This window comes from Bubalus kerabau, chromosome 8 (genome assembly GCF_029407905.1).
Source record: "Bubalus kerabau isolate K-KA32 ecotype Philippines breed swamp buffalo chromosome 8, PCC_UOA_SB_1v2, whole genome shotgun sequence".
NCBI lineage: Eukaryota > Metazoa > Chordata > Mammalia > Artiodactyla > Bovidae > Bubalus > Bubalus kerabau.
In genome coordinates, this window is record NC_073631.1 from 72,510,559 (window position 1) to 72,536,527 (window position 25,969).

General features: G+C 37.2%; 1 protein-coding gene across 1 annotated transcript in view; it reads left to right on the forward strand.

The window, feature by feature from the left end:
- The window catches only part of SKAP2 (src kinase associated phosphoprotein 2), a 168,306-nt gene that overhangs the window by 108,839 nt on the left and 33,498 nt on the right, over positions 1-25,969 (forward strand). Inside the window, exons 7-9 of the mRNA XM_055590543.1 lie at positions 949-1,073; positions 1,947-2,010; positions 2,363-2,497. Coding sequence (XP_055446518.1) covers positions 949-1,073; positions 1,947-2,010; positions 2,363-2,497 — 324 coding nt within the window. The remainder of the gene's footprint in view (positions 1-948; positions 1,074-1,946; positions 2,011-2,362; positions 2,498-25,969) is intronic.

Here is a 25,969-nt window from a genome sequence, read left to right on the forward strand (position 1 = left end):
ATTTCTGTATTTCCCCTGAGCTCAGTGAAAGTGACAGTTGTTCTTATTCAGGATTTTAACATTGTACGTTACCCTAGAAAGTAATTCTATAGCAGTGCCTCTTTTCTCTCAAAATCATATAACTGGATAAAGTGGGAAAGGTGACTAATTTTATTTTCAGTTTCAGCATTAAATCCTTTGTTGTATTCCTACTTTATTTGTCTTTATAGTAACATCTGGCTAAAACTGAAGTCATATTTTCTTTTGACTTTTCATCATATGGGATTCAAATGTGCTTTACTAGTTTAACTGTTCACTGACTGGTTATGAAACCTACTTTTGGTAAGAAATGCTTCTGTACTTGCTTTATCACTCCTCTCCATTCAAATATTTGTTTCCCTCATATCTTTTTATAATTAGTAGTTTTGTTTTGTTTTGCTTTTTAAAATTAGAATTTGATTTGTTCCAATTTAGGGGGTTTTTCTAAAACAGAAAAGTTGTGTTTTAGAAGCTTTTGGGGGTGGGGGGAGTTGGAGGGTGGTGATGAAAAGAGTTAATAGTAAATAAAAGCCCAGTAGGTTTTCAACTAGACAAGTTTTCCCACTGGTGTACTAAATCTGAAAGAGCCATGGATTTGTAGTGGGCTTGTCTAGCAAGTTTTGAGTTCCAATATTGGATTTTCCCTACATGAAACTGTCATATGTGCTTGCTTCCTTCTGAATAAGACCACTATCTACAGACATCTTCTTCTGGTTCCCTAAAATGTCCTTTTTAAACTCAACCATTCCAAATACCTCTAGAATTAAAAGCGATAGCTAAAATGTTACTTAAGCATTATACTATGAAAGCAGTGTGACCAAAAATATTCTTTCCAAGAATTTATCAAAAAATCTAAATAAAAATTAATCAACTAGACATTTATATTCACTATAGTAAATGACATTCTAACTTTTGTTTCATCTTAAACAGACAAACAGCAGAAGGGTGAATTTGCAATAGACGGCTACAATGTCAGGATGAATAACACTCTTAGGAAGGATGGAAAGAAAGATTGCTGTTTTGAAATCTCTGCTCCTGATAAACGTATCTATCAGGTTGGAGTTTTTATGTTGCCTTGAAATTAAGTTGATAAGATTTCCTGATTTCATTTTTGAAGACATTAACATTTTGTTAAAACAACTCTTCCTGACATGTTAATAATAATAATAAAACACTGGGTTTTAAACATTAAAGATTCATATAAGAGGAAATAGATTAAAAAAAAATTCAGATTAGTTCAAGTGATATCTTCTTGAAAGAGAACAGGAGAATATGTAATTCATCAATTACTTCACATGTTGCATTTTATACCTATTTTAATAGAGCTGAGTGATTTTTTAAAAGAATTACATAGCAGAAAGAGTGAAATTATCAAAAGAAAAATATCAGAGTGTTAATGCATATTGTATTGCTTAGAGTTGTGGGAGAAAATGAAGGTAAAGACACTTATCGGCTCTGCAAGTCAAGAGCTATCAGCTAGCATCAATATGGAATGTATGTTTAATAAGTTTTAAATATCTGAGATTGCAGTTGAAAGCCAGTAAATTAAGTTGTCAGTTAATGTGTTGGAATCTGACAAGAACATTTTTAAGAAAGCTGTACCCAGCAGTCTAAAGAAATTCATGGGTGTCTTCTAATTGTCAAGGGCAAATTTTGTTCATCAGTTTTGTCTTTGACATTGATGAAGAGAAGCAGCTTTTTTTCCTGCACATCTGCCAGCTGCTGATCTGAGTTTCAAATCCATCATCCTCTGCTTCAATTACGTAAATTTGTCAAAATTAACTGTACATTATAAGAAGCATCCTTGCAAGAAAAGTAGTACTAGACATGAAAAGAATTACTAATGGTCTTATAGAAACGAAAAGGAGGCAACATACTTTTCATTACGGTGGTGATTTTTTTTATTGCTATTGTTTGTTTTTCCTTAGTTCACAGCAGCTTCTCCCAAAGATGCCGAAGAATGGGTGCAGCAGCTGAACTTTGTGTTACAAGGTAAGAGCAATCCATTGAACAAGGTATCACAGTCTTTGAGTACTGAATAACTGAATAAGTTGGAGTTTCATATACAGAAGCTTATTGACTTCTGTGAGAAATGGCTGGCAGAACATGACTGGTAACACATACCATTGACTTCAGATTAATAAAAGCATCTTTTCTGCAAGTACCATTTAGTAACTTTTAAATTCACATGTTTATACATCAGTCCATTTCTAAAATGTTCAAGTTAAAGATGTAACATATATCAATATTGTGACTCTGTAGGGCTGCATTAATTTAGGTAATAAGGTTTGGAAAATCACTTTTGCATTCTTTAAAGTTTTACCTCCTGAAACATGTTTTGTAGATATGGGGTCTGATATTATTCCTGAGGATGATGAGGAAAGAGGAGAGCTGTACGATGATGTCGATCATCCTCTCCCAAGCAGTTCACCAACAAGGAGTCTGCCAATTGATGATGAAATTTATGAAGAACTTCCAGGTACGTATTTATGGTGATTCAGTTAAGGATTTTAGGGCCTTAAAAAAATGCCATATATCATCAAGTTGACAACTTGAGAAGAAAATGGTGAACTATTAATATTAAAAACAAGGACAAAGAAAATCTTCAAACTCTATATTACAAAAGGTTCTGCTTGAAGTGTTTCAAGTGAGTGGATGTACATTTATGAAAAGTGAATGGAATGTTAAAATGAAGCAGATACAGTCCTAATCTCATGGGACTTTTGGCTCATTAGCATTGTTTATGCTACATAATTTTTTAATTAAAAAATTGACTTGCCTTACAGTTTTTTCCAGCAACTCACACATCATTTTTTATTTATACATCTTGGAACTTCCATTAACCAGAAGTTCTATGTGTACCCCATATGTCAACAACTTCTGCCTCATGTATTCCTCCTTGCTGTAGTGTATTGCATTGTCTTGGAGGAATATTCTTGAACTCTAAACAAAGGCCTTTTGAGGCTTGAAGTTTTCTTACTTGATATTTTATCATTCTGCATTTTCAGGCATGATTTAGTGTTTATATGCCTCAGTATCTGTTATGTAATATAAGTTTAATTGTCTTAATTTGACTTGCCATTCTGACAGCCTCAAACAGAAAGATAGGCATATGGAACTTTAGATACTTAGAAAATGAAAACACTTAGGGAATTATTGCATTACTAATACTCTAGGTTGAAATGAGCCTTTTTCTGGTTATTAAAAAAATCAGCCATTGGAGAAGAAAAAGAGATTATAAGCAATATAAATGATATTTAACTGACATTGCATATAGAGAAGCTATTTTTCTTTAACTCAAACAATTTAACAACAGTATAAACTTTAAAAATACCTAAAATGTTCAAAATTAATATACAAATGTGATTTTCAATAACTAGCACATAGACTTTAGAGTCAAAAGTTTAAGTTCTGCCAAACCATTTACTAGCTCAGTGACCTTAAAAGTCAATTTCTTCATCTATAAAATAAGGAATTTCATGAGGGGGATGGTGGTAAACGAGGTCATGTATCTAAAAGCTCTCAGCACAGTGCTTGAGTCATAGCATGCCCATAATATATTGTAACATGATCATTATTGTTTTAATTAGTATATCTGGTAAATTCTGCAAATGCTTATATGGAGTTACGATAGTGGTTTTTCGACCAAGTAAGAATTAGTGATTGTAATGGGATTATAAATCCAAGATACTACAAAAATTACCAAAATATGCATCCGTGTATTGTCTTTTACTACCTTAGAATAAGATGATTAGTATAAAAGCATGATTTTGTGAGCAGTGGTAATTTGTGCATTTCTATTATTTTAATAGAACCACATGGTTATAGCTCCTTCCTTTCTGATTTATCCCAAGGAAATGGCATCTGCCATAGCATCAGCATCCTCAAGTATGAAAGAATATTTATTCTCTGACTACTTTTTTTTAGTCACACCATATCACTAATACTGTCATATTAGTCTTTAAAAGGTTCAGAAGAGCGAGTGAGCATGTGTACTGATGTCAAATGGAAGACTGTTGTGCCTTTACACATGGCACCATTGTCATATATACTTCCTTCTTTTAAACCTTCAGTGAGGGGGTCTCGTTACAAACACCGCAATGACTGTCAGTTAGGTTCTGGGTTTATTCAAGTTCATCATCCTCTTCCCACACCTCAAATAAAAAATTGGTCAGGAATAAAGGACACATATTTATAGCATTTTCATGCTAAAAAACCAAGGAAGATCGCCTGTAAGTAGCTTGAAATCTTAAAAATATGAGACCTCTTTTGTTTTCCATCACTGCAGATGGTCTTCGTCACATTTTTTTTATTGGCCTGGGGCCACATAATCATTGGAAATAACAGGTTACTTTTGAAGTAGTCTTACTTCTTGCTGTGGTACTGGAAGAAATCTAAGCTGCTCTAGGATTCAGCATCCCTGCCTGGGATCCCAGTGGCTGTACAAAGTGATTGAGTTTGATAGAGACTGCAGCTGTACCCCTGAGAAGAAGCTGGGGTAGGCAGCTGTGGAATGTCTAGTTCTTTCTTCCCTAGGGTAACCGAGAGCCGCTTCAGTGTCCACACAGTTCAAGTTTGTCAAGCTTGAGCCAGCCACTACAGAGGGAATTTTTTTTTTAGTGAAAACCCTAAAGTTGGCTCTTAGAGTTTTCGTTGGATTAAATATCTAAAACTAGGAAGGTAACTTTTTTTTCTTTCAAAAATGCTGTCTCTTTCAGGAGAAGAGTTAAGCTAATTGCTTTCACTTCTGTAAATTATGAATATAATTTTGAGAGGACGTTAAAACAGTGGAAAAGCAGTGAGCATACTTACAGTTAGTATTTTTCCAGCTCTGTACTAACAGCTGTGTATATCTGAAATCTGACTGGTAAATTCCCAGAATTAATTAATACTACCATTTCAACGGGCTTCCCCTGATAGCTCAGTTGATAAAGAATCTGCCTGCAATGCAAGAGACCCTGGTTCCATTTCTGGGTCAGGAAGATCTGCTGGAGAAGGGATAGGCTACCCACTCCGGATTTCTTGGGCTTCCCTTGTGGCTCCTCTGGTAAAGAATCCGCCCGCAATGCAGGAGACCTGGGTTCAATCTCTGGGTTGGGAAGATCCCCTGGAGAAGGGAAAGGCTATCCACTCCAGCATTCTGTCCTGGAGAATTCCATGGACTGTATAGTCCATGGGGTCGCAAAGAGTTGGACACAACTGAGTGACTTTCACTTTCTTTTCACCATTTCAACACGATTTTCTGTCAATTACATATAGTTGAAAATTAATCCTCTTAGTTGAAAGATGAAGCATAAAATGTGTTTGGAGAAAAAATCTAAGCACTCAACATGTTATGTTAAAGCACAGAGTCCTTTGAGAAAGTAAAACTCTTGCTCAAGTGTCTTTTTAAAATGTGAAATAAACCTGCAGTGTTTAAGTCTCAAGAATCATAATAAGAAAACATGTTTAAAAATTGTATTGCAAAATATCCCTTGAAAAATGTTTATAATTTTATAGGAATGTAAATAGTTTCATTGTAATTGTTTTTCAGTTAGACTATTCTAACTTTATTACAGCAGCTTTTGTTTAATTTCCTGTTCATTAAATTTTAACTAACTTCACAAAAGAATAAGAATAAATTTGTAAGTTTTTTTTTGTATTTAGGGTATTTATACATATATAGACAAGAGTTGAGACAATGCCATTTCTGGGGAATATTAAAGACATTTGGCTTTTCTTTAAATATCCTAATGCTTTGACATCGTTTATGTCTTAGTACCTATTAGCATCTTTGTATTTGCAAAGTTATTATTTGATCAAAGTGTGTTAAACTGTTTCATAAGACAGTAATGAGTTTATTTGGCTTAGCACAAATTCCAGAAGTTATTGTTTATTTTTTCATTAGAAATGTAGGAGAATGTTTTTGTTTTAATTTGAATCTCGAAAGGGGAAAACAATGCTTGGGAAACTCCTGCAGAAATCAACCCAGCTTGCTCTTCTCTTCTAGTAACCATGTCATCGGATTTTTTTTTTCTGTAAACATCAAGACATTGTGCAGAAACAGAACAACAAAAAGACTTTTAAAGATGTTTTCTCAATAGAATCAGCTAGTAACAAGAATGATAACTACTTGTTAGCCTATTAAATCTGTAGATTTCAGGGGAATTGCATTTGAAATTCTTCTGGCAAGTGAACTGGAGGAGAGAGGGTAGCATAAAATAGGAAGATAAATTTCTAATCCCATTAACCTATTTTTTTAAAAAAAAACTTCATTCATTTTTTTAATATTGTAATGATAGATTGAACTATTCCAAGCCAGAAAAGGGTGTTTTATTCTTTAGTCATTCAATTACATTTAAAATTTATTCAATCCAACTATCTGCATCTAAAATGGAATATAAAGTGAAATGCAGCTATAAATTTTTCCCCATGAAGCTAATGCATATACATAAAAAAGAAGTGTTTGAGTATTTAAATTTGAAGGAATCACCAGCAAATGAAACGAGAGGCAACTTAATCAATTAATTACAACCTATCCCCCCCAAATACATTTTAGCTTTCTTTTCTTGCTGAGTAATTATTACTCATATTACCAAGTTAATAAGGTTATAGAGGACCTTAGAGTCTCTGGTATTAACATCATTCCTGATTTCACCAAACAATTTTTTCTTATTCCTTTGGAATGCAATGGAAACATGCCAGTTGACTTTCATAGAATCACATATATTCAGCATTTCAATATCATTAGTCCAGACAGCCTGCTGGCATTCTTTTTCCTTAAACTATGGTACTGAATTACAAAGTATGGTGACATGATGTCCTGTTATATGGTATGATAGATAACTAAAGTCAAATTTTGGAGTTGTTTAAGCTCTGAACTCTGCTGAGAGGATTATCTGAAGTTATAGAATATAAGGAAAACATCCATAAATTAAGGTCACTGCACACATCTAATTGTATTTTATCTTTGCTGAATATAAGTGTGACTTTAGGATTCTTCATGTTGCCTATTTCATAATACAGCATGAAGCTTCGGGATATAATTTTGTCTGTCATGTTGCTTTTCTCTACTTTGCTGTTGGCATTGCAAACAAATTCTTTTCATTACAAGAGATGCTTTAACACATATTAAAACCCCAAATACCTATGTGCGTGAAAAACATATATTTCTAATTGTAGAGAAATAAATTAACCTATTTTTGCAACCTGGCACTTCATCTGTGGTTCTCAACCAGGGAAGACCTTAGCCCCATGGGTGCATTTAATGATTGAATTCCTGGAGGCGTTTTTGGTTGCCACAACTAGGGGGTGTGTGTGTGTGTGTGTGTGTGTGTGTGTGTTACAGTGCGTAGGTGCCAGGGATGGTGCTTAACATCCTACAAAGCACAGCCATCCTCCACAACAAAGAATTATCTGGCCCAAAATGTCAATAGTGCTGAGGTTGAAAAACTCTGTTACAAGGGTATAAATTGGTTTATCACCTTTTTATCTGTGTCTCATGAGTTGTAAAAACCCGTCACCCATGCTTCACATGAGTTTATTTTTATGGACAAAACACAGGTTTTCTTATAAAAGTAAAACTAGGATTACACAGAATGGTTCTAGGTTATAAGGGATCAGCTGGACTTGTCTGTTAACAGTTTTCATCAAGGGACTGAATGGTCTTCAAGACTCTCAGTCTTAGAAAAATGAGAAGGCCATGAAAGATTAAAAAAAAAAAAAAGGAAGCATTTTCTCTATTATCATGAACTGCGGTCTGTGATGGGAGAGTCTTTTTTGATATTGTAAATATGTGTCTTTCTTGTATAGACACTTGGCTTATCCTGTTCTGATAGGGTTATTATCATTTGAAGCTGAAGTGAAAGACCTGTGGCAAAGGATTGCATCTTTTTAAAGGGAGTCAGGCCACCTGGGAGAATGCAGGGCTAAGCAATTCCAAGGCCACATGGAATTTGACAGGTGGCTTTAAGAGGAGAGGAAGTCCAGTAATGGGATTTCTCTCCCTTTGGGGGCCTGGACTTTGAGGAGATTAATGGGCTTGAGACAGCAGGAAAAATGTTCTCTGCTCCTGGAGGTCATCAGGGAGTCACTGAGGCAGCCGTGCTGAGGGAATCAGGGAGATGCACTCACCTGAGGGTGAGTCACACCACGCTGCGTCAGGTGGTTCTTTATTATTCTCTGCACATTTCCCTTAATTTTTAAATCTTTGCTTACAGACAGTATATGCTCGCTGGAAAAACCTTAAATATTTCTGATGGGCATAAAATTAATAAGTAGAAATCATTCACCTTCTACCCTAAGGACACATTGTTAACAGCTTGATACAAATCTTTTGTCTTTTATTTTTAGCCCATTTATAAGTATACAATGCTTACACTTTAAAAAAAAGTGATCCTTTTTATTTACTTTCTTCTGCCTTTTCTTTTAATTGCTTTCCTTTCATTTTCTTTTTGCTTCCTCGTTACCTTCTTCCTTTTCTCATTCTTTTATTTTCCTGCCTTCCCTTTTGGATTTACATTTTTTCCTCCTTGCTTTATTTCTTTCATTCCATAAATATCCTTGAGCACCTGTTTTGTGGCAGGTAGTGTACCTAGGTCCTCGAAATCCCTATGCATTCTTACACAGGCCCTAAATGGGTGCAGCTGCACCTTCCCATTCTCTCCTAAGCCCCTTGACATATGACTATACCCTAATTCCCTGTGTTTGTTTATATCATATACATACATATTTATATGGATTTCTCCAGGCAAGAATACTAGAGTGGGTTGCCATTCCCTTCTCCAGGCGATCTACCCAACTCAGGGATTGAACCTGGGTCTCCTGCATTGCAGGCAGATTGTTTACCATTTGAGTCACCAGGGAAACCCTGTGTATATATACGTATATATATTATTCAAGTCTCATGTGTTAGTTGTCTTTGCTTTTCTGATATATGAATCCTGTCTTCTGGCAGTGTCAAAACTATCATGACACCTTCTCTTATGGCATCTTTTACTTCCCCTCTTCCTCTCCATCTATCTCTGATCTGCTGGCTCCACTCCTTACACACAGAATATCTTTCTCTGTATCTGTGAAAAGTAAATTGTTGTGGTTGAGCAAGGACTTTGGAGGACACACATTGATTTGAATCCTGGCTCTGCTCCTTGCTATGAACTTTAGCCAAGATAAAAGTGAACACAGAGGGAAGGTGGAGAGTCCAGGAAACAACAGTGACCATAGCAATAGATAAAATGTATCAGTAATGTTAAATAACTATTATTTTTCAATGAGTGTGTATTTTAATTTAAAATGAGTTAAAACTAAATTTAGCTTGCAATTATCCTGGGCAAGATAGAGATGTGAGGTAGTAAAAGTGTGCCAGGGTTAGTCGCTCAGTCGTGTCTGACTCTTTGAGACCCCATGGACTGTAGGCCACCAGGCTCCTCTGTCCATGGAATTCTCTAGGCAAATATACTGGAGTGGGTTGCCATTCCCTTCTCCAGGGATCTTCCTGATCCAGGGATCGAACCCGAGTCTCCTACCTTGCAGGCAGATTCTTTATCATCTGAGCCACCAGGGAAGTATTTTATTCAGGAGGAATAAGGAGATAAATATTGAGTAACAGTAGTCCTTGTTAGGAAGTGTGTGTTAAAATTTCAGAATAAGTACTAAACAAGTAGGAATACAGCGTGCTGTGCTTAGTGCCTCAGTCATGTCTGACTCTGCAGCCCCATGGACATCTTTGCAAGGCTCCTCTGTTTATGGAGATTCTCCAGGCAAGAATACTGTAGTGGGTTGCCTTGCCCTCCTCCAGGAGATCTTCCCAACCCAGGGATCGAACCCAGGTCTCCCGCATTGCAGGTGGATTCTTTACCATCTGAGCCACCAGGGAAGCCCAAGAATACTGGAGTGAATAGCCTATTCTTTCTCCAGGGGATCTTCCTGACACAGGAATTGAACTGGGGTCTCCTGCATTGCAGGTGGATTCTTTACCAGCTGAGCTACCAGGGAAGCCTAAGAAGACAATCTTAGGGTTCCCAAAGCAACAGAAGGGAAATAAAAGGTGATCACAGGAAAACATTTTAATTCAGAAGAAGGCAGGAAAAAAAAGGAGCAAACAGAAAATATAAAAATTTAAAAAGTTGTATATTTTATAAAATATAAAAAGCCCAAATACAAGAATAATTACAATAAAAGTATAACTTCATTAATCTATTAAAAGAAATCACGTCAAATTTAAAAAAATATATAGCAGCATTTTTAGAGAAGATATTCCTGAAACAAACCATGTAAAATTTTCAGAGTGAGGGAATGAAAATGAATAGACCAGATAATTCTAGTCAAAGAAAGCTACTACAGTAGTGTTAACATCAGATAATATAGAATGTAAGCCATAAAGCAATATTAGGACTGCAAATGTCAGTGTTTAATAATAGTAAAAGAAGATAAAGTTTAAATGGATCTCTAACTACATAACTTTGAAATCTATAAATGAAACACTTACTTGACAAATCCTAAATGACTGTGGGAGATTTTAACTTACCACTCTGAGAAACTGGTAGACCAAGGAGGCAAAAAGTTAGTAACTATATAGAAGATTTGAATCAAAAAAATATTTTGATTGACTTACCACCCTTATGGCAGAAAGTGAAGAGGAACTAAAAAGCCTCTTGATGAAAGTGAAAGTGGAGAGTGGAAAAGTTGGCTTAAAGCTCAACATTCAGAAAACTAAGATCATGGCATCTGGTCCCATCACTTCATGGGAAGTAGATGGGGAAACAGTGGAAACAGTGTCAGACTTTATTTCTCTGGGCTCCAAAATCACTGCAGATGGTGACTGCAGCCATGAAATTAAAAGATGCTTACTCCTTGGAAGGAAAGTTATGACCAACCTAGATAGCATATTCAAAAGCAGAGACATTACTTTGCCAACAAAGGTCCGTCTAGTCAAGGCTATGGTTTTTCCTGTGGTCGTGTATGGATGTGAAAGTTGGACTGTGAAGAAAGCTGAGTGCCGAAGAATTGATGCTTTTGAACTGTGGTGTTGGAGAAGACTCTTGAGAGTCCCTTGGACTGCAAGGAGATCCAACCAGTCCATTCTGAAGGAGATCAGCCCTGGGATTTCTTTGGAAGGAATGATGCTAAAGCTGAAACTCCAGTACTTTGGCCACCTCCTGCGAAGAATTGACTCATTGGAAAAGACTCTGATGCTGGGAGGGATTGGGGGCAAGAGGAGAAGGGGACGACAGAGGATGAGATGGCTGGATGGCATCACTGACTCGATGGACGTGAGTCTGAGTGAACTCCGGTAGTTGGTAATGGACAGGGAGGCCTGGCGTGCTGTGATTCATGGGGTCACAAAGAGTCGGACACGACTGAGCAACTGATCTGATCTGATCTACAAAGATGTATGTTCTTTTCAGTGCACATAGAATTTTCATAGAAATTGACTATAGCATGTAAGTTCATAGTTGAAATCTCAAGAAATTTCAATGAATCTGTATCATATAGACTATATACTTCAACTACAATGAAATTTAATTAGACACTAAAAAGATAGCTTAAAATACCCAAGCTTCTGTGTTTGGAGGTGAAAAAATAAATTTCTGAATAGCTCTTGAGTTAAAAGAGAGAATCACAGAGGAAATTACAAAATATATAGTTCAGAAAGATAATGAAAACAGTACAAATACAAACTTGTGGCATGGTGCTTTAAAACATATTTGGAGGGATATGATGAGGAATAAGACAAATGAGAGGATTAATCCCTAGTGAACTGGAGATGAGAGAACAATTTGAAAAACAAAGAATATAAAATTAATCATTTAAAACTATTAATATTAAAGAAATAAAGGAAGGAACAGAAACTTTAACAAGAGAAGACCCTATTAAAAAAGATCAGATTTCTTTTTTAAAGAACCAAATAGAATTACTAGAAATTCTTGATGTTTTAGAATATTTAACAGCCAAATTTTCAGACTCATCTATTTATATTTCCATTGCCTAGGGAACTGTACACACATAAGCGTATTTCTCCATGGACACACATCTGTAGAGACAGTCTGTTGCAGGAGAGCATCAGGCTTCACTACTTTTGCAGATAGGTCAGCTGGGAAAATCAACTTCCTAAGAGTCCTCAGCTGCTTAGTTTAAAGCAATGATTAATAAGTATGGACAGGTTCAACAATATGTCAGTGGTAAATATAAGCACTCTTCATATCTGGCCTCACAAGTTCTGCAGTTGAGCAATGCAAGACCTTTAACAAAGTGAGGGGAAAAAAATCCAGTCTGAGTTTATTAAGCTCAAGTGAAATTTGACCTTGATTTTGTTTCAAATAAAACAGTCCTCTGTAGATTTTTTTCCTCCTTTCTAGAACTTCACTAGAATTCTTAGCAAGAAATGACAGCTCCTTATACCTATTTATCTATTAGCCCCTTTATCCCCTATTATAGGAGTTGAGATGAGGCAGAAAACTTTTCTCATAGATGAATAAGAAAATGCATTTGCAGAGTGGTATTGTGGAGCTGTTGCTGGAACTGGATCCCAAGTCTCCTGCCTCCTACTCTGGGCCTCTTTCCACATTCCTGATCACAGTTCAAGGAGCTACAACTTAACTCTATTTCTTTCTCTTCCTGCCAGTGGAGGAGACACATGAGACATGGGTTCAATCCCTGGATCAGGAAGATCCCCTGGAGTAGGAAATGGTAACCTGCTCTAATATTCTTACCTAGAGAATTCCATGGACAGAGGAGCCTGTTGGGCTACAGTCCATGGGGTCACAAAGAGTTGGACACAACTGAGGGACTGAGTGCACGTGCCCTGGTCCCTTAACTTAAACAGCTCCCTCAAAGTCACTAGTCTCTCCCAGTCATCAATCTCTGTCCTCAAATGCATTACTGGAAATTTTGTTTGACTGGACACCCCTTTCTTTTGGAAACTGTTTTATCCTTTGGCCTTTCCCATTCTTTTCTTATATAATTTCTTATTATATAATTATAAATAAAATATAATTATATTTTCTTGTTACATATAATATTTATAAGTAAGCTTCTTCGCCCTATTTTAGATTTCCTCATTTCCTAATGCTTGTTGATTGTTTCAAATTGTTTTCCTGTTAACCCTTTATTTCTTTAATGGAGGAGCTTTCTGTTTCTACCTTATCTTTTCTTATTTTCTCATTGTAAGTTCTTATTATTATGCATTTAATTAATTGATTGAAAAAATATTTTTTGAAAGCCCAATACATGCTCAATTCTGTTCTGACTGTTGAGAGTTTAGGCATAAAAAGGACAGACCTGGATTCATGTTGATGTATGGCAAAACCAATACAATATTGTAAAGTAATTAGCCTACAATTAAAATAAATAAATTTAAATTTAAAAAAAGGACACACCTGGTCTGTAGTAAGATAATTACAGATGTTACAAAGATAAGTGGATCATGTGAAAAGAGCAGCTATTTAATACTCTGTGGTCAAGGAAGAGGTGACATTTAAACTGAAAACTCTTGGCTAAAACTGGTAAATGTTAATACAAAAAGCCAAACAAAGCACCTTCTAGGCACAAGGGACACAGTGCCAGGACCCTGAGGCTGGAGAATGCTGGGATGTTCAGGAACCAGAAAGGAAGGCCAAAGGTAGCCATGCAGAGAGAGGTTAGAATGAAATTGGAGAGCTAGGCAAAAGCCGGGTCTCTGGTATGCAGAACCTCTGCGTACCAGAATTGATGTTTGTTGTGATCTTATGTGCACAAATGGCACCTGGAAAAATGTGTGCTGTTACTCATGTGAGACTGCAATGTTTAATTACATGAGGTTGTCCATGTACATCAAATGCCATTTAATGGTCCTGTATGATGAAAAATTTGGATTTGAAAGTTCTTTCTCTTTTCACACTCTCTCCCTGGGCAACTTCATACCTTCAAGTATGACTACACTTACAGGCGTATGGTTGGAGCAAAGTAAAACATCTTCACTCAGTAGCTAGTGATTCTCTCTCTCAAGCCACATTCATCCCTAGCTCTCCACTCAGTCAGGCTTTGATGATTTCTTACTTGCTGTGTTTCAAAGCTCCTAAGCGCTCTCCCCACTTCCTGTGTGTGTGTCTCTCTCTCATCAACTAACCCAATAATCTATTCTGTGCCCTGCCAGCAGATTGATCTTCCTAAAACACAGCATAGTCAAATTAATCCCTTGCCCAATAACCTTTATGGGTGTCCACTGCAAGGTTGCTCAGTCCCAGACCCCTTCTTTCATCTGACTCACGTTTACCTTTTCAGTGCTGCTCAGACTCCGTATGCTCCAGGCGGACTGAACTCTTAACCATACGTTATTCATGCTCTGTGCTTCATCTTTGTGCCTTCATTACCTACGTTGTACTAGATGCCTTGTCTAAATCAATATGCTGAGCTAATAAAGTAATTAAAGGACAAAAATAACATATAGACAAAACTTTTGGTTAAGTTTCTCATTTTTCCATTCATAGAGTCCATGATCAACTCTAACATATTTTCTAGTATATTTCATTATCTACAAGATGCAGAGTGGATAGTGAGATGATAAACACCCCATCCTCAAATATGTGGTGATTTAATCAGAGAAATGGGTATATGAGTATTTAACTATAAAAAAACAAAAAAGCTAAACATATAAAAATAGAAAGATCTATCAACATTACCCATCTGTCCGTCTATCTATATATCTATCTATCTACATCTACCCACCCCATACTCTACCAATCCCAGAGTGTAATAGTATTGCTGTATACCTTTGCCATATTTTTCCTAGCCACACATGTAGAACCTTTGTAGTCCCCCATCAGAAACAATGAAAATATTAATTTGTTAATTCTGTATATTCCTTACACCATTGTACATTATTGGTTTATATAGTATTTTCTCTAAACTTGTTTAGATGAATTATTTGTAGTTATTCCATTACAAACAATTAAAATACCCTTGAAGGTTATGTCTATCTATTGGACACAGTACAGTATTTTTATAAGTTTAGAATGGTATATTACTAAACACAGTATAGTATTATCATATCCTCCACCTTTTAGAGCATTAATACTTTTATCAGGAATATCTCATTTGATATTAGGAGACAATGTACGTAAAAGAATTCAAAACCTCCTTTTTAAGCTAATTAATACTTTTTTCATTTAGTGAAGAAAATATTTTTCAAAAAAACAGATTTCAGAAGTTTCTTAAGTCATATATTTCCACTGTTTCAAAATGTTGAATAGTTCTTCGCTTCCTGTAGGATAGATAAGGCCCAAGCTCCATACCTGGACATTCAAAGGTCTTCTACAGGCTCACTGGAACATTCTAGGTCAGCCTCTATTACACTGCACCAGATCTCCTATTTCAACAGACAACTTACTCTTCATTCTCCCAAACATCTGCTACTTTTCCAGCCTCATGTTTCTGTTCTTATACTTCATCTGTATGGAGTGCTCTTAGTTCAGTTTCTAACTAGTTCCTTGCCACATTCCAGGTCCATGTCAAATCCTGTCTCCCCAGAAAGCCTCTTCTGTCCATCTCAGCATGAAGTTACCTCTGCTTCCCTGAATTTCTGTATCACCATACATTTGAAATTAATGACATAAAACTTTCTGACAACCTTGTTAGTTCAGTTCAGTTCAGTCACTCAGTCATGTCCGACTCTTTGCGACCCCATGGACCACAGCATGCCAGGCCTACCTGTCCATCACCAACTCCCGGTGTTGTTATCTACTGTTCTGTAAATCTTATATTTATATTTTACTTTTCACAGGATGATTTATTCGGCAAACAAGCAAATGGATGGATCATTATAACTTAACCTTTTACAAACTCCTCAGGTGCAGGGATCAAATCTCATGTTTCTTGACGTCCCCCAGAGTACTTAGGCCAGTGTTTTCCTCATTCAAAGTCAATAAATAATACCTGAATAATGTAGTCTTCAGCTAGAGGGGCCCATTAGTTAAAGTCAGAGAAATTCTTTCTCTATGATGATTCTTTTCCTAATAACACCAATGACTACAGAATCCTAAAAGAGTGATTGTACTTGGAATACTATCAGTGGTATATTGAAGTATGACCAATCTTCTAAAACCTCATTAAAATCTAACGTTACTTTTCCAGTGAGCATGGTCTCAAATAAATAAACTTGTGAAATGTAATACATTGAGTGATGAAAAGCTCTGATATCATCCATCTTTTGTGCCATTAAAGATAGATCATCTACTGTGAGCAACAGGATCAACTTGAGTTACCAGTTCCCTATGGTAGGTTAGTCATCTTAAGCAAGACATTTCCCAGGAAATGACATTCTCCTTTGCTTGCACTCATTCATTAAAGACCACAGGTAAAGGAGGTCTAAAGAGCACAGGATCGTAACTATGATTTTTTTTAAAGCTGACATCCACAAGGACAAAAAGCTGGTAACCAGAGTAACTGGTAAAAAAAATGAGGAGCTTCATGTTTAAAAATAATCTCAGATCTGGGAAGTTGCACAAGCAGCTTAAAGGATGGGGGAACAAAAGTTAAGAATTAATGATTAGGCAGATGCTTGGGGAAAGTGTTTAAAAATTATCTTTCAAGCACCTACTTGGATTCAGTGGGTATTTGAAGGAGTCACTGTTCTAGGACAGAGGAAGGCTGTGGTCAGGATTCAGCTTGCTCACTTCTAGTCCCAGCTGTGACTTATATTACCCTTGTTTCCTTCTCCATTCCACACCCTTTCCTTCAATTAAGAAAGCTCCTTTCCTCAGCCCACTGTTTACATGTCCTGCTCCCGATTTCACATTGCCTATTACACTCTCTCATACACCAGATAACCTCATTTCACTTCCCTGGGCAGCTTATGTTTTCTTTCACAAATTACCTTACATCTCAGTTCTTCCTGGAAACCTAGCTTGATTACATGGGTCAAGGTGAAGGTCATCTGTACTCAATAAAACATTATCTCTCCCTATATGGCTTAAGACATAACTGTAAGACAGTAACCCCCAAGCATGTAGATATACATGTGTAGACACTTTAAAATATGTGCATTTTTAGCCTACTTGTTTATTTAATATTTCTTGGGAGCCCAGCATTAATTTGGAGGTATTCTGAAGCTTTCAAATCATTTAAATTTTTAATGAAAGAACTGAAAAGGGTGAAGAAAATGCAACATGAAATGAGAAAAAACACCCCCAACTTTCATGTAACCTAGTCATTATTCTTTCAAGAAATTATTATTTATACATCAGATATTAATTAAGTAGCTGTTATATGTCAGGCACTGTGCTTGGCACTGGGGAGTGCAGTGTTGGCTAATATAACTCAGAGTTTGTTAAATAGAAATATAAAATATAGCTAATATTCAATAATGGAAAAGGCGATGGCACCCCACTCCAGTACTATTGCCTGAAGAATCCCATGGACAGAGGAGCCTGGTGGGCTGCAGTCCATGGGGTCGCTAAGAGTCGGACACGACTGAGCGACTTCACTTTCACTCTTTTCACTTTCATGCATTGGAGAAGGAAGTGGCAACCCACTCCAGTGTTCTTGCCTGGAGAATCCCAGGGACAGGGGAGCCTGGTAGGCGGCTGTCTATGGGGTCATACAGAGTCGGACACGACCGAAGTGACTTAGCAATATTCAATAAAGGCTAATTTTGAAAAGTAATCAGAGACTAAAAAGAGGCTGATGAGAAGCAAAGATCAAAGTCTATGCCAATACAAGAAATATCAGAAAAGACCCACCCCTTTATTCATTGCTGTCAAACTCAAGGAGCAAAACGTGGTGTGAACACCACCTAAAGAACATTCTGAAGATGAAAGTAAAATGATTACGGTAAGGGAGACTATAAACAAACTCTTAAAAAACATTCAGGTGGGTAACTTGGTTTATTTGGAAGAGGACAGATTATAGCATATTCATGTCATAGGGAAAGAGGAGAATTTATATTCATGAAAGGATTTAGGAAGAGGTAACAAGAAATAAAAAGAACTTTAACAACAATTGCCAAGTTCCCTAGCATTTAAACTTTTTTTTTTTGTCCCAACCACAACAAAAAAAGACTTTTCAAAGGAAGTGGTAGAAGAAACTCCATTGCTTGAGACATTAAAAACCAGATGGTCCAAAGCCTTGGAAAATATTCACGCGGGATTAATCCTTCTCTGGGTGAAAGCAAAGGAACCCGACCACTGCAGTTTGTGTTTTGAATCTCTGGTTTAGCAGTGCTAGGAGAATAAAGATTTACTTTTCTCTGAACTTTTTCTTAATTTCTTAGCTCTCCTCTGTGCTCTCGGCAGTACTCTGTGTTGACTTGTGTTAGAGCCGGCGACACCAGGATTGCCTGTTTACTTGGGCGTCTTTTCTGCTAACTTCGAGTATTGCAAGCTTATCGGCTTTTCTTCCTGCCCCTGCAGGAATGCCCTGTGCTCTGGGTTGTGGAAATGTTCCTACACAATGGTTTTGCAGAGCCCCAGGAGTTTCACAGTTTTTATGTTAAATTTCTTGGCTTGAAAATACTACTTGAGGATGGTACATGTTTGGATCTCACATTGTACAGGCTGTGAGGTTTGATTTCTCACAGGAAACCCTCTGCCTCCCCGTCTGACCACTGCCATCCAGTGCCCTGGGAAGAAAAAAACTTCCTTGTGGCTTCTCCAAGCTGGTGGAGGTCTTGCTTCCAGCTCCTTGCTTTCCACGGGCTGGCCATGTCTCCTGGATCTGAAGTGCTTAAAACTCCAGCCTCCACTGCACCCTGTAGAGGGTCAGTATTCCCCTTTGACCAAGTGGGAGAGACAGGTCTGTTTCAGCTTGGTTGGCCATGTTGTTAGAGGTTGAATTCTCAGATATAAGTAATCAGTTACTCCAGAGCCACTACAGTAGAGACTTAGGTTAATTTTAAGTGTTTGACTTATCAACTAATTCAGGTCAAATAAACAAAAATCTGAGTATATGCTATAGGCAAGATTCCATGCTGGAGTCTAATATCTTGCCTTCTGGGCTTTATACTCAATATTAATTACTTCTTGACAAGAAATTTTGTTGAATATATGACAGAAGAGATTTTTAAATGGCTGCTGAATCTATGAAGTTAATGATCCTATTCTTATTTAGGGAAAAAATGATGATTGTATATGTGGAGAAGTACTCAAGGTAGAGATCCATCAAGATCCAAATGTAGACTTTGGTTTTATAAGCCAACAATAATAGATATTTGCATTTGAGGTCATGTCAGGTGAGGTTAATGTGGTTATATGAGGGTATGACTTAAAAATGGGGTTGGCATTCCAATCAAATGAAGTCTTTCTAATTTAAATAATGTATTTTATGCCCTGTGCCGATCAATCATTTTCTCTCCCAGAAAGTCAAACCAGTTTTTCCACTATTGATTTACAAAACTTACATGACATAAACATTATGTGACAGAAGTTGTTTGTTATTAAGAGAGAGGATATCACCTCACAGTAACTTGTCATCTGGAAATAGGGAGAATCACACAAAGTAATTTTATTTGTATCATGGCTTTTTCACTGTTGGCTACATTTGTGACAGCTGATTTCATATTAAATCTTAACAGTATTTTGTTTATGCTTGAATGTGCTACAGTAGGATGTAGATTTTACTCAGAACCTTTCTGGTTAGAAAGTGTATCATTACAATAAATGATACACTTGCAGGCCAGTTATAAAGACAATAGATGCTATGTATCTAAGAAAATTGAGCTACCACTTTGGTGTCAAAATTTTGAAGTTTTATTTCTCCCCTGAATCCTATAAAGTTATTGTTTTTGGAGATCAGAAGTGATAAATTATTGGAAATTTCATTTGGTACCAAACTAATGGAGACAATTGTTACCAACAGATATGGGTTTAGGAAATCATGGATATTAATTTAAATTGTGGGATTATAATGAATGAGCTTTGGAAATAGCTAATTGGTTGCTGGAAAGAGTTGTTGGACTTTAGATATAGAAAGCAAATTAGAGTTTATATTCCTCATTTTCAAGAACACCAATAAAAATTGATATTTGTTTATTTACATCTCTTGCAGAGGCATAAAAAGTCTAATTTACACATTTTTATGTAATTTTGGTGACATATATTTTTAAAAAACCTAATGGAATTGAGTTGAATCTTTTACATTTGTGAAGTATGTCTAGGATGTGTTTTGTTTTGATATTACTTTTCGATACATGAACACACCCATGAGGCAGGCTCCTGCTGAATTTGTGGTCGCTGTGTCATCAGTTGGAGCAGGCAGTGGCACCCACTCCAGTACGGACGGAGGAGCCTGGTGGGCTGCAGTCCATGGGGTCGCGAAGAGTCAGACACGACTGAGCCACTTCCCTTTCACTTTTCACTTGCATGCATTGGAGAAGGAAATGGCAGCCCACTCCAGTGCTCTTGCCTGGAGAATCCCAGGGACGGGGGAGCCTGGTGGGCTGCCGCCTATGGGGTCGCGAAGAGTCAGACACGACTGAGCCACTTCCCTTTCACTTTTCACTTGCATGCATTGGAGAAGGAAATGGCAGCCCACTCCAGTGCTCTTTCCTGGAGAGTCCCAGGGACGGGGGAGCCTGGAGGGCTGCCGTCTGTGGGGTCGCGCGGAGTCGGGCACGACTGCAGCGACTTAGCAGCAGCAGCAGCGGTGTCATCAGTGCTATGAGTGTACATTGTCAGTTGTTTAAACATTATTGAATCCACTGTGGTCTGGCAAGAAGCATCTGGGAGCCAGACTTTTCCTGTGGACACATGCCAAGTAGTGTATTGTATTTCCTCACTGAAGGGAACTATATTGAGATAATTTTTCTTCTTGAATTTTTTTAATTCAGAAATTATTTTCAAAGCCAAGGCAGGATCATATGATAAAATTGTTTATAACTACCTGAATTCTTTGAGAATTACTTCTGTTTTATTTAGAGTAGATGTAAATAAGTCATTTAGTTAACCTTCATTTAGATAGTTAACATTATTCTCCTAATTAGACCATTCAGGAAAGTTCACATGTCATTTCATGTAGTCTCTTTAAATCAATGATTTACTCTTAAGGAAGGACAACAGACATTGAGTGACCCTTTAAGTACTATAGTTGAGTATGCCGTTAAATTTACATGTTTGATTGCATTATTTAATTAGATAGAAATAAACCCTAAATTGCATTATTAATATATACAATTATAGCATAACATCAGTCTTAACTAAAAATCACCAGGGAATGTTTATAAAACGTCACATTTAACTTTAAAAAATTCTGAGTAGTTGCAGATTGGGAATGAGAAAACAAGAATACTTTGTCATACTGGAGAATAGGCTAGGAGTTAGTCTTGGAGCACTGACACTGCCTGGCCTCTAGGCCCCTATAGTGACAGAGATTTGTCTTTTCAGGATGGATATAGTTACTCCGACTGCTATGCTGGGATGCTGTTGGGTGAGACCTTAAAAGAGTAAGATCTGGTTTGTCTGCCAAGTACATTAAAAACACCCTGACTCTTGTTCACAAGAGCAGACATCTTGTTTATGCTGACTTAGGTTTGCAGTCTCAGTAAGAGACACTTTGCAAATGAGAGTTCATTCATGCCTTTAGGAGGCCCAGACTGAGCAAGTGTGTTGTTTTTTTAAGCTCAAGTTTTTATTCTTACGTACTTTGAGGAACACCAAATACTATCAATATTTTGCAGTAATGAACATCAAGACCTCCATCACTTGAACTTTGTGTGCCTCGCCTCTCTTTGCCCTGCAGGTTCTACCTTGCTTCTCCTGGCAGCTCCTCTCTATAGAAATATCCTAGTTATAGAAGATATCTTCTTTTCTAGACCCTGTAACATATTTTATCATAAATTTGTGCGTCCAAAAAACCCTCTGACCTCAGAATTGAAAATGCTTTAAAAACATAATTCTGAATGTCTGTACACAGCCCCTCATGGGTACGTAAAAATTTGTATTTTGAGAGTGTCATTGTGTCTGTACTATGTAAAGTGCTTTAATTTGCTACATTTTTCATGCATTATCACAGTCAGATCTGGTGAGGAGCTATAGCTATCTTATTCAGGATTAATCAATCTTCTTGGGCTCCTGGCTAGGACAGAAGCGACTCTCGGCTCTGCTTGCTTCAGGGGTTAGCCTTATTCTGTTTTTTCATCATATTCAGTCTCTGAGAGGAAGGTGATGGGAAATGATTTTTCCATTTGCAAGCTGCCTTCCAACTGAAAGAAAAATGGAGGGGGCAAATACTAAGCTTTTCACTTTCTGTGGCCATTACAAACATGACTCTTCTCCTGTTTTTCAGCAGTGTACACTGCTGTAAAGGGAACTAGTTTTTTTTTTTTTTTTTTTTTTTTTTTTAGGATGTCAGACTTAGCCAAGTTATTTTGTCGTTGAAGTAAACATATATGTCTGTATGACATCATGAATATTAACTTTCTCAGAAGTTGCATATTATGGCAGTATGTTAAAGTGCTATTTAACAAATATAGAAAGAAGTGATCTATGCAAGGTCTTCATTGAATGAGAAGAAAAAGTGTGCTTTTTCTCATTCAGGGTGCTTCCGAACTTGGGCTCTGGAGGAAGATGGCCTGAATCCAAAGTGTCATCCTGACACTAAATCTTTTTTTTTTTTTTTTAATTTTTTTTTAAAGTTTTTATTTCAGTTCAGTTCAGTCGCTTAGTCGTGTCTGACTCTTTGTGACCCCATGGACTGCAGCACTCCAGGCTTCCCTGTCCATTACCAATTCCCAGAGCTTACTCAAAACTCATGTCCATTGAGTTGGTGATGCCATCCAACCATCTCATCCTCTGTCATCCCCTTCTTCTCCCACCTTCAGTTCATTCCCAGCATCAGGGTCTTTTCAAATGAGTCAGTTCTTCGCATCAGGTGGCCAAAGTATTGGAGTTTCAGCTTTAGTATCAGTCCTTCCAATGAATATTCAGGACTGATCTCCTTTAGGATGGACTGGTTAGATCTCCTTGCTGTCCAAGGGACTCTCAAGACTCTTCTCCAACAGTTCAAAAGCATCAATTCTTTGGCACTCAGCTTTCCTTATAGTCCAGCTTTCACATCCATACATGACTACTGGAAAAACCAAAGCTTTGCCTAGATGGACCTTTGTTGGCAAAGTAGTGTACTGTGTTTTAATATGCTGTCTAGGTTTGTCATAACTTTTCTTCCAAGGAGCAAGGGGCTTTTAATTTCATGGCTGCCGTCACCATTTGCAATGATTTTGGAGCCCAAAAAATAAAGTCTGTCACTGTTTCCATTGTTCCCCCATCTATTTGCTGTGAAGTGATGGGACCAGATGCCATGTGATCTTAGTCTTCTGACAATATTGCTTCTGTCGTTTATGTTTGTTTTTTTGGCCACAAGGCATGTGGGATCCCAGCTTCCCGACCAGGGATCAAACCCCATCTCCCTGCATTGGACAGTGAAGTCTTAACCACTGGACCACCAGGGAAATTCCCTGAAGCAACTTCTTATAGCTGTGCTATGCTGTGCAAATTAACTTAAATATTTCTATGACTGTGTTTTTTCATCTGAAAATGGGAATAACAGCAATACCTTCCTCACAGGGTTTTGAGGATGAGTGGGATTTCTGTGTATAGTGTCATGGCTAGCATGGTGCTTCATATACAGTAAATTCTTAGATTTGTATTACAATCATTGTTATTAAATATCAGTATGCAATGAGTATTGTATTGGTCACTTCAGCTTTTCATTCTCACAATAATTATCTAAAGTATATTTTATATTTGTATTTTCCAGACTGAAAATTGAGGCTCAGAGTTTAATTAGCTTGTCTCAATTTATATAGCTGGTGAAAGAGGAGAATATAACCCTCTGGAATATGAATTTTATTTGCATTCTGTAGTTCCATTGTATCTTTTGGGATTAATATGGGGTTAATTTCTGATTCCATTATAATTCATTTTATTAATTATATTATTATTTAGTGAAATATGCCTATATTTAGAAGTTTAAAAGGCAAGTGGTATTTGAAGACAAATGATGAGGGGGATTGAGAATGGTTCTCTTCCCACCCTGTCTGCTTCTTAGGTCTGGGATCCACTGAGCCAGGAGTCAGAGTGGTTAGTTTTATTTTTAGTGTTTAGCAACAAGGAATCTTCGACTAAGAGGCACTGACATCAAGAATATGGAGAGGAAGGAAAAGAAATAAACAGTCATTACCATTGCCTCTTTTTCTTTCTTCAGATATAGTTTAAGTGTGGAAGTAGTACATTGAAAAATGAGTTAAGACTGAAGGACATAGGAAGTAAATAGGGAAACTGCTACTATACTCAGATTTAATTGTGGGGAAAAATTAGACGGAAGTAGCTGTCATCTTTGAATTCATCACAGCCATTGAGGGAAAAATCTGGCCTCTGTTAGACATATTTGGCTGGAATTTTGGAAGGTAGATTTCAGAAAACTCGGAGAGAAGAATAGACACAATGTATGGTATTAAAGTGGAGAAGGCAATGGCACCCCACTCCAATACTCTTGCCTGGAAAATCCCATGGACGGAGGAGCCTGGTGGGCTGCAGTCCATGGGGTTGCCAAGAGTCGGACACGACTGAGCGACTTCACTTTCCTGCATTGGAGAAGGAAATGGCAACCCACTCCAGTATTTTTGCCTGGAGAATCCCAGGGATGAGGGAGCCTGGTGGGCTGTCGTCTATGGGGTCATACAGAGTTGGACACGACTGAAGTGACTTAGCAGCAGCAGCATGGTATTAAAGACAAGTATTTTAGGGACTTCTCTTGTGGTCCAATGGCTAAGACTCAGCGCTCCCAATGGAGGGGGCCTGGGTTTGACCCTTGGTCAGGGAACTAGATCTCACATCACATGCTTCTAAAAAGATTCTGCATGCTGCAACAGAGATCAAAGAGCCCGTGTGCCAGAACTAAGACTGATGCAACCAAATAAATATTTAAAAAGATGAGTATTTTAAAATACCATTTAATCTCAGAGGGTCCCAATGGGGAAAAGAAGAGAGAGAAACTAAACTATGTCATGTTCTTGTGCTAGAATCTATCCAACAAATACAACTTTTAAAGGAACATATATTAGACATTGAAATGGCTAAATAACCAAAGAAAATATGAGAATAGTTAAAATGTATAAATTATACTAAAGACAACAAAAGGTGTATAATTGCTATCTGGTTTTGTTGTTTTTGAAATTTATTAGGGGCAGTAATTCAAAGAAAACAATTTAATTTCTATTTTATTTGCTCCCTTTCTGTCAAGAAATGTCCTCTTATTGATAATATTGGTAAGAGATAACAAAAGCCCAGGATGGGCAAAGAGATCCTACTATAATACAAAGAGATTGTATTAGAATACTAACCAGAGTCAGTTGTTTTTATTCAACAAATATTCACGGAAAACATTTTTTTTTTTTTTTTTTTTTTTGTTCCAGCTCCTGAGTTAGGCTGCTGTAATGTAAATATGCCCTTGGGGAGTTCACACTTAGGGGAAAGTAGACAAATATTTATATGTAGTACTCTGTACTAACTAAGGCTATGAGAGCAGACAAGGGAGAGTGGCCAGCTGTCTGGAGGGGTTTGGGAAAAGCATTCTAAATTGGGGGACACACTTCAGTCCTGTCTTCAAGATAAGTAGGAATTTAGTTTGTCTTCTGACCCAGATAATATTTTAAAGTGGACTCCAGAGAAGCTTCTAAAATAAGGTGTCAAAGAGACTCTTCTATGCCATCTAGAAGATGAAATAATGATTATAGACTCGAATCCAACATGGTTGCAAGGAAATGACAGACATAACAAAAATAATACCTTCAGTGAGGCATTTGGCCAGGATTCTTCTGAAGTCTTTGTAGTTTAAAGACCACTGGATAACTGACTGTATACCGCAGTGGCCGTAGGGTGTTGACCAGTTGATTTTGTAAATACCTTAGGGCTTAGTTCTCAACATCATCATACTATCATTTTCATGAAGTGTTAGTCACTCAGTCGTGTCCAACTCTTTGCAACCCCATGGACTGTTGCCTGCCAGG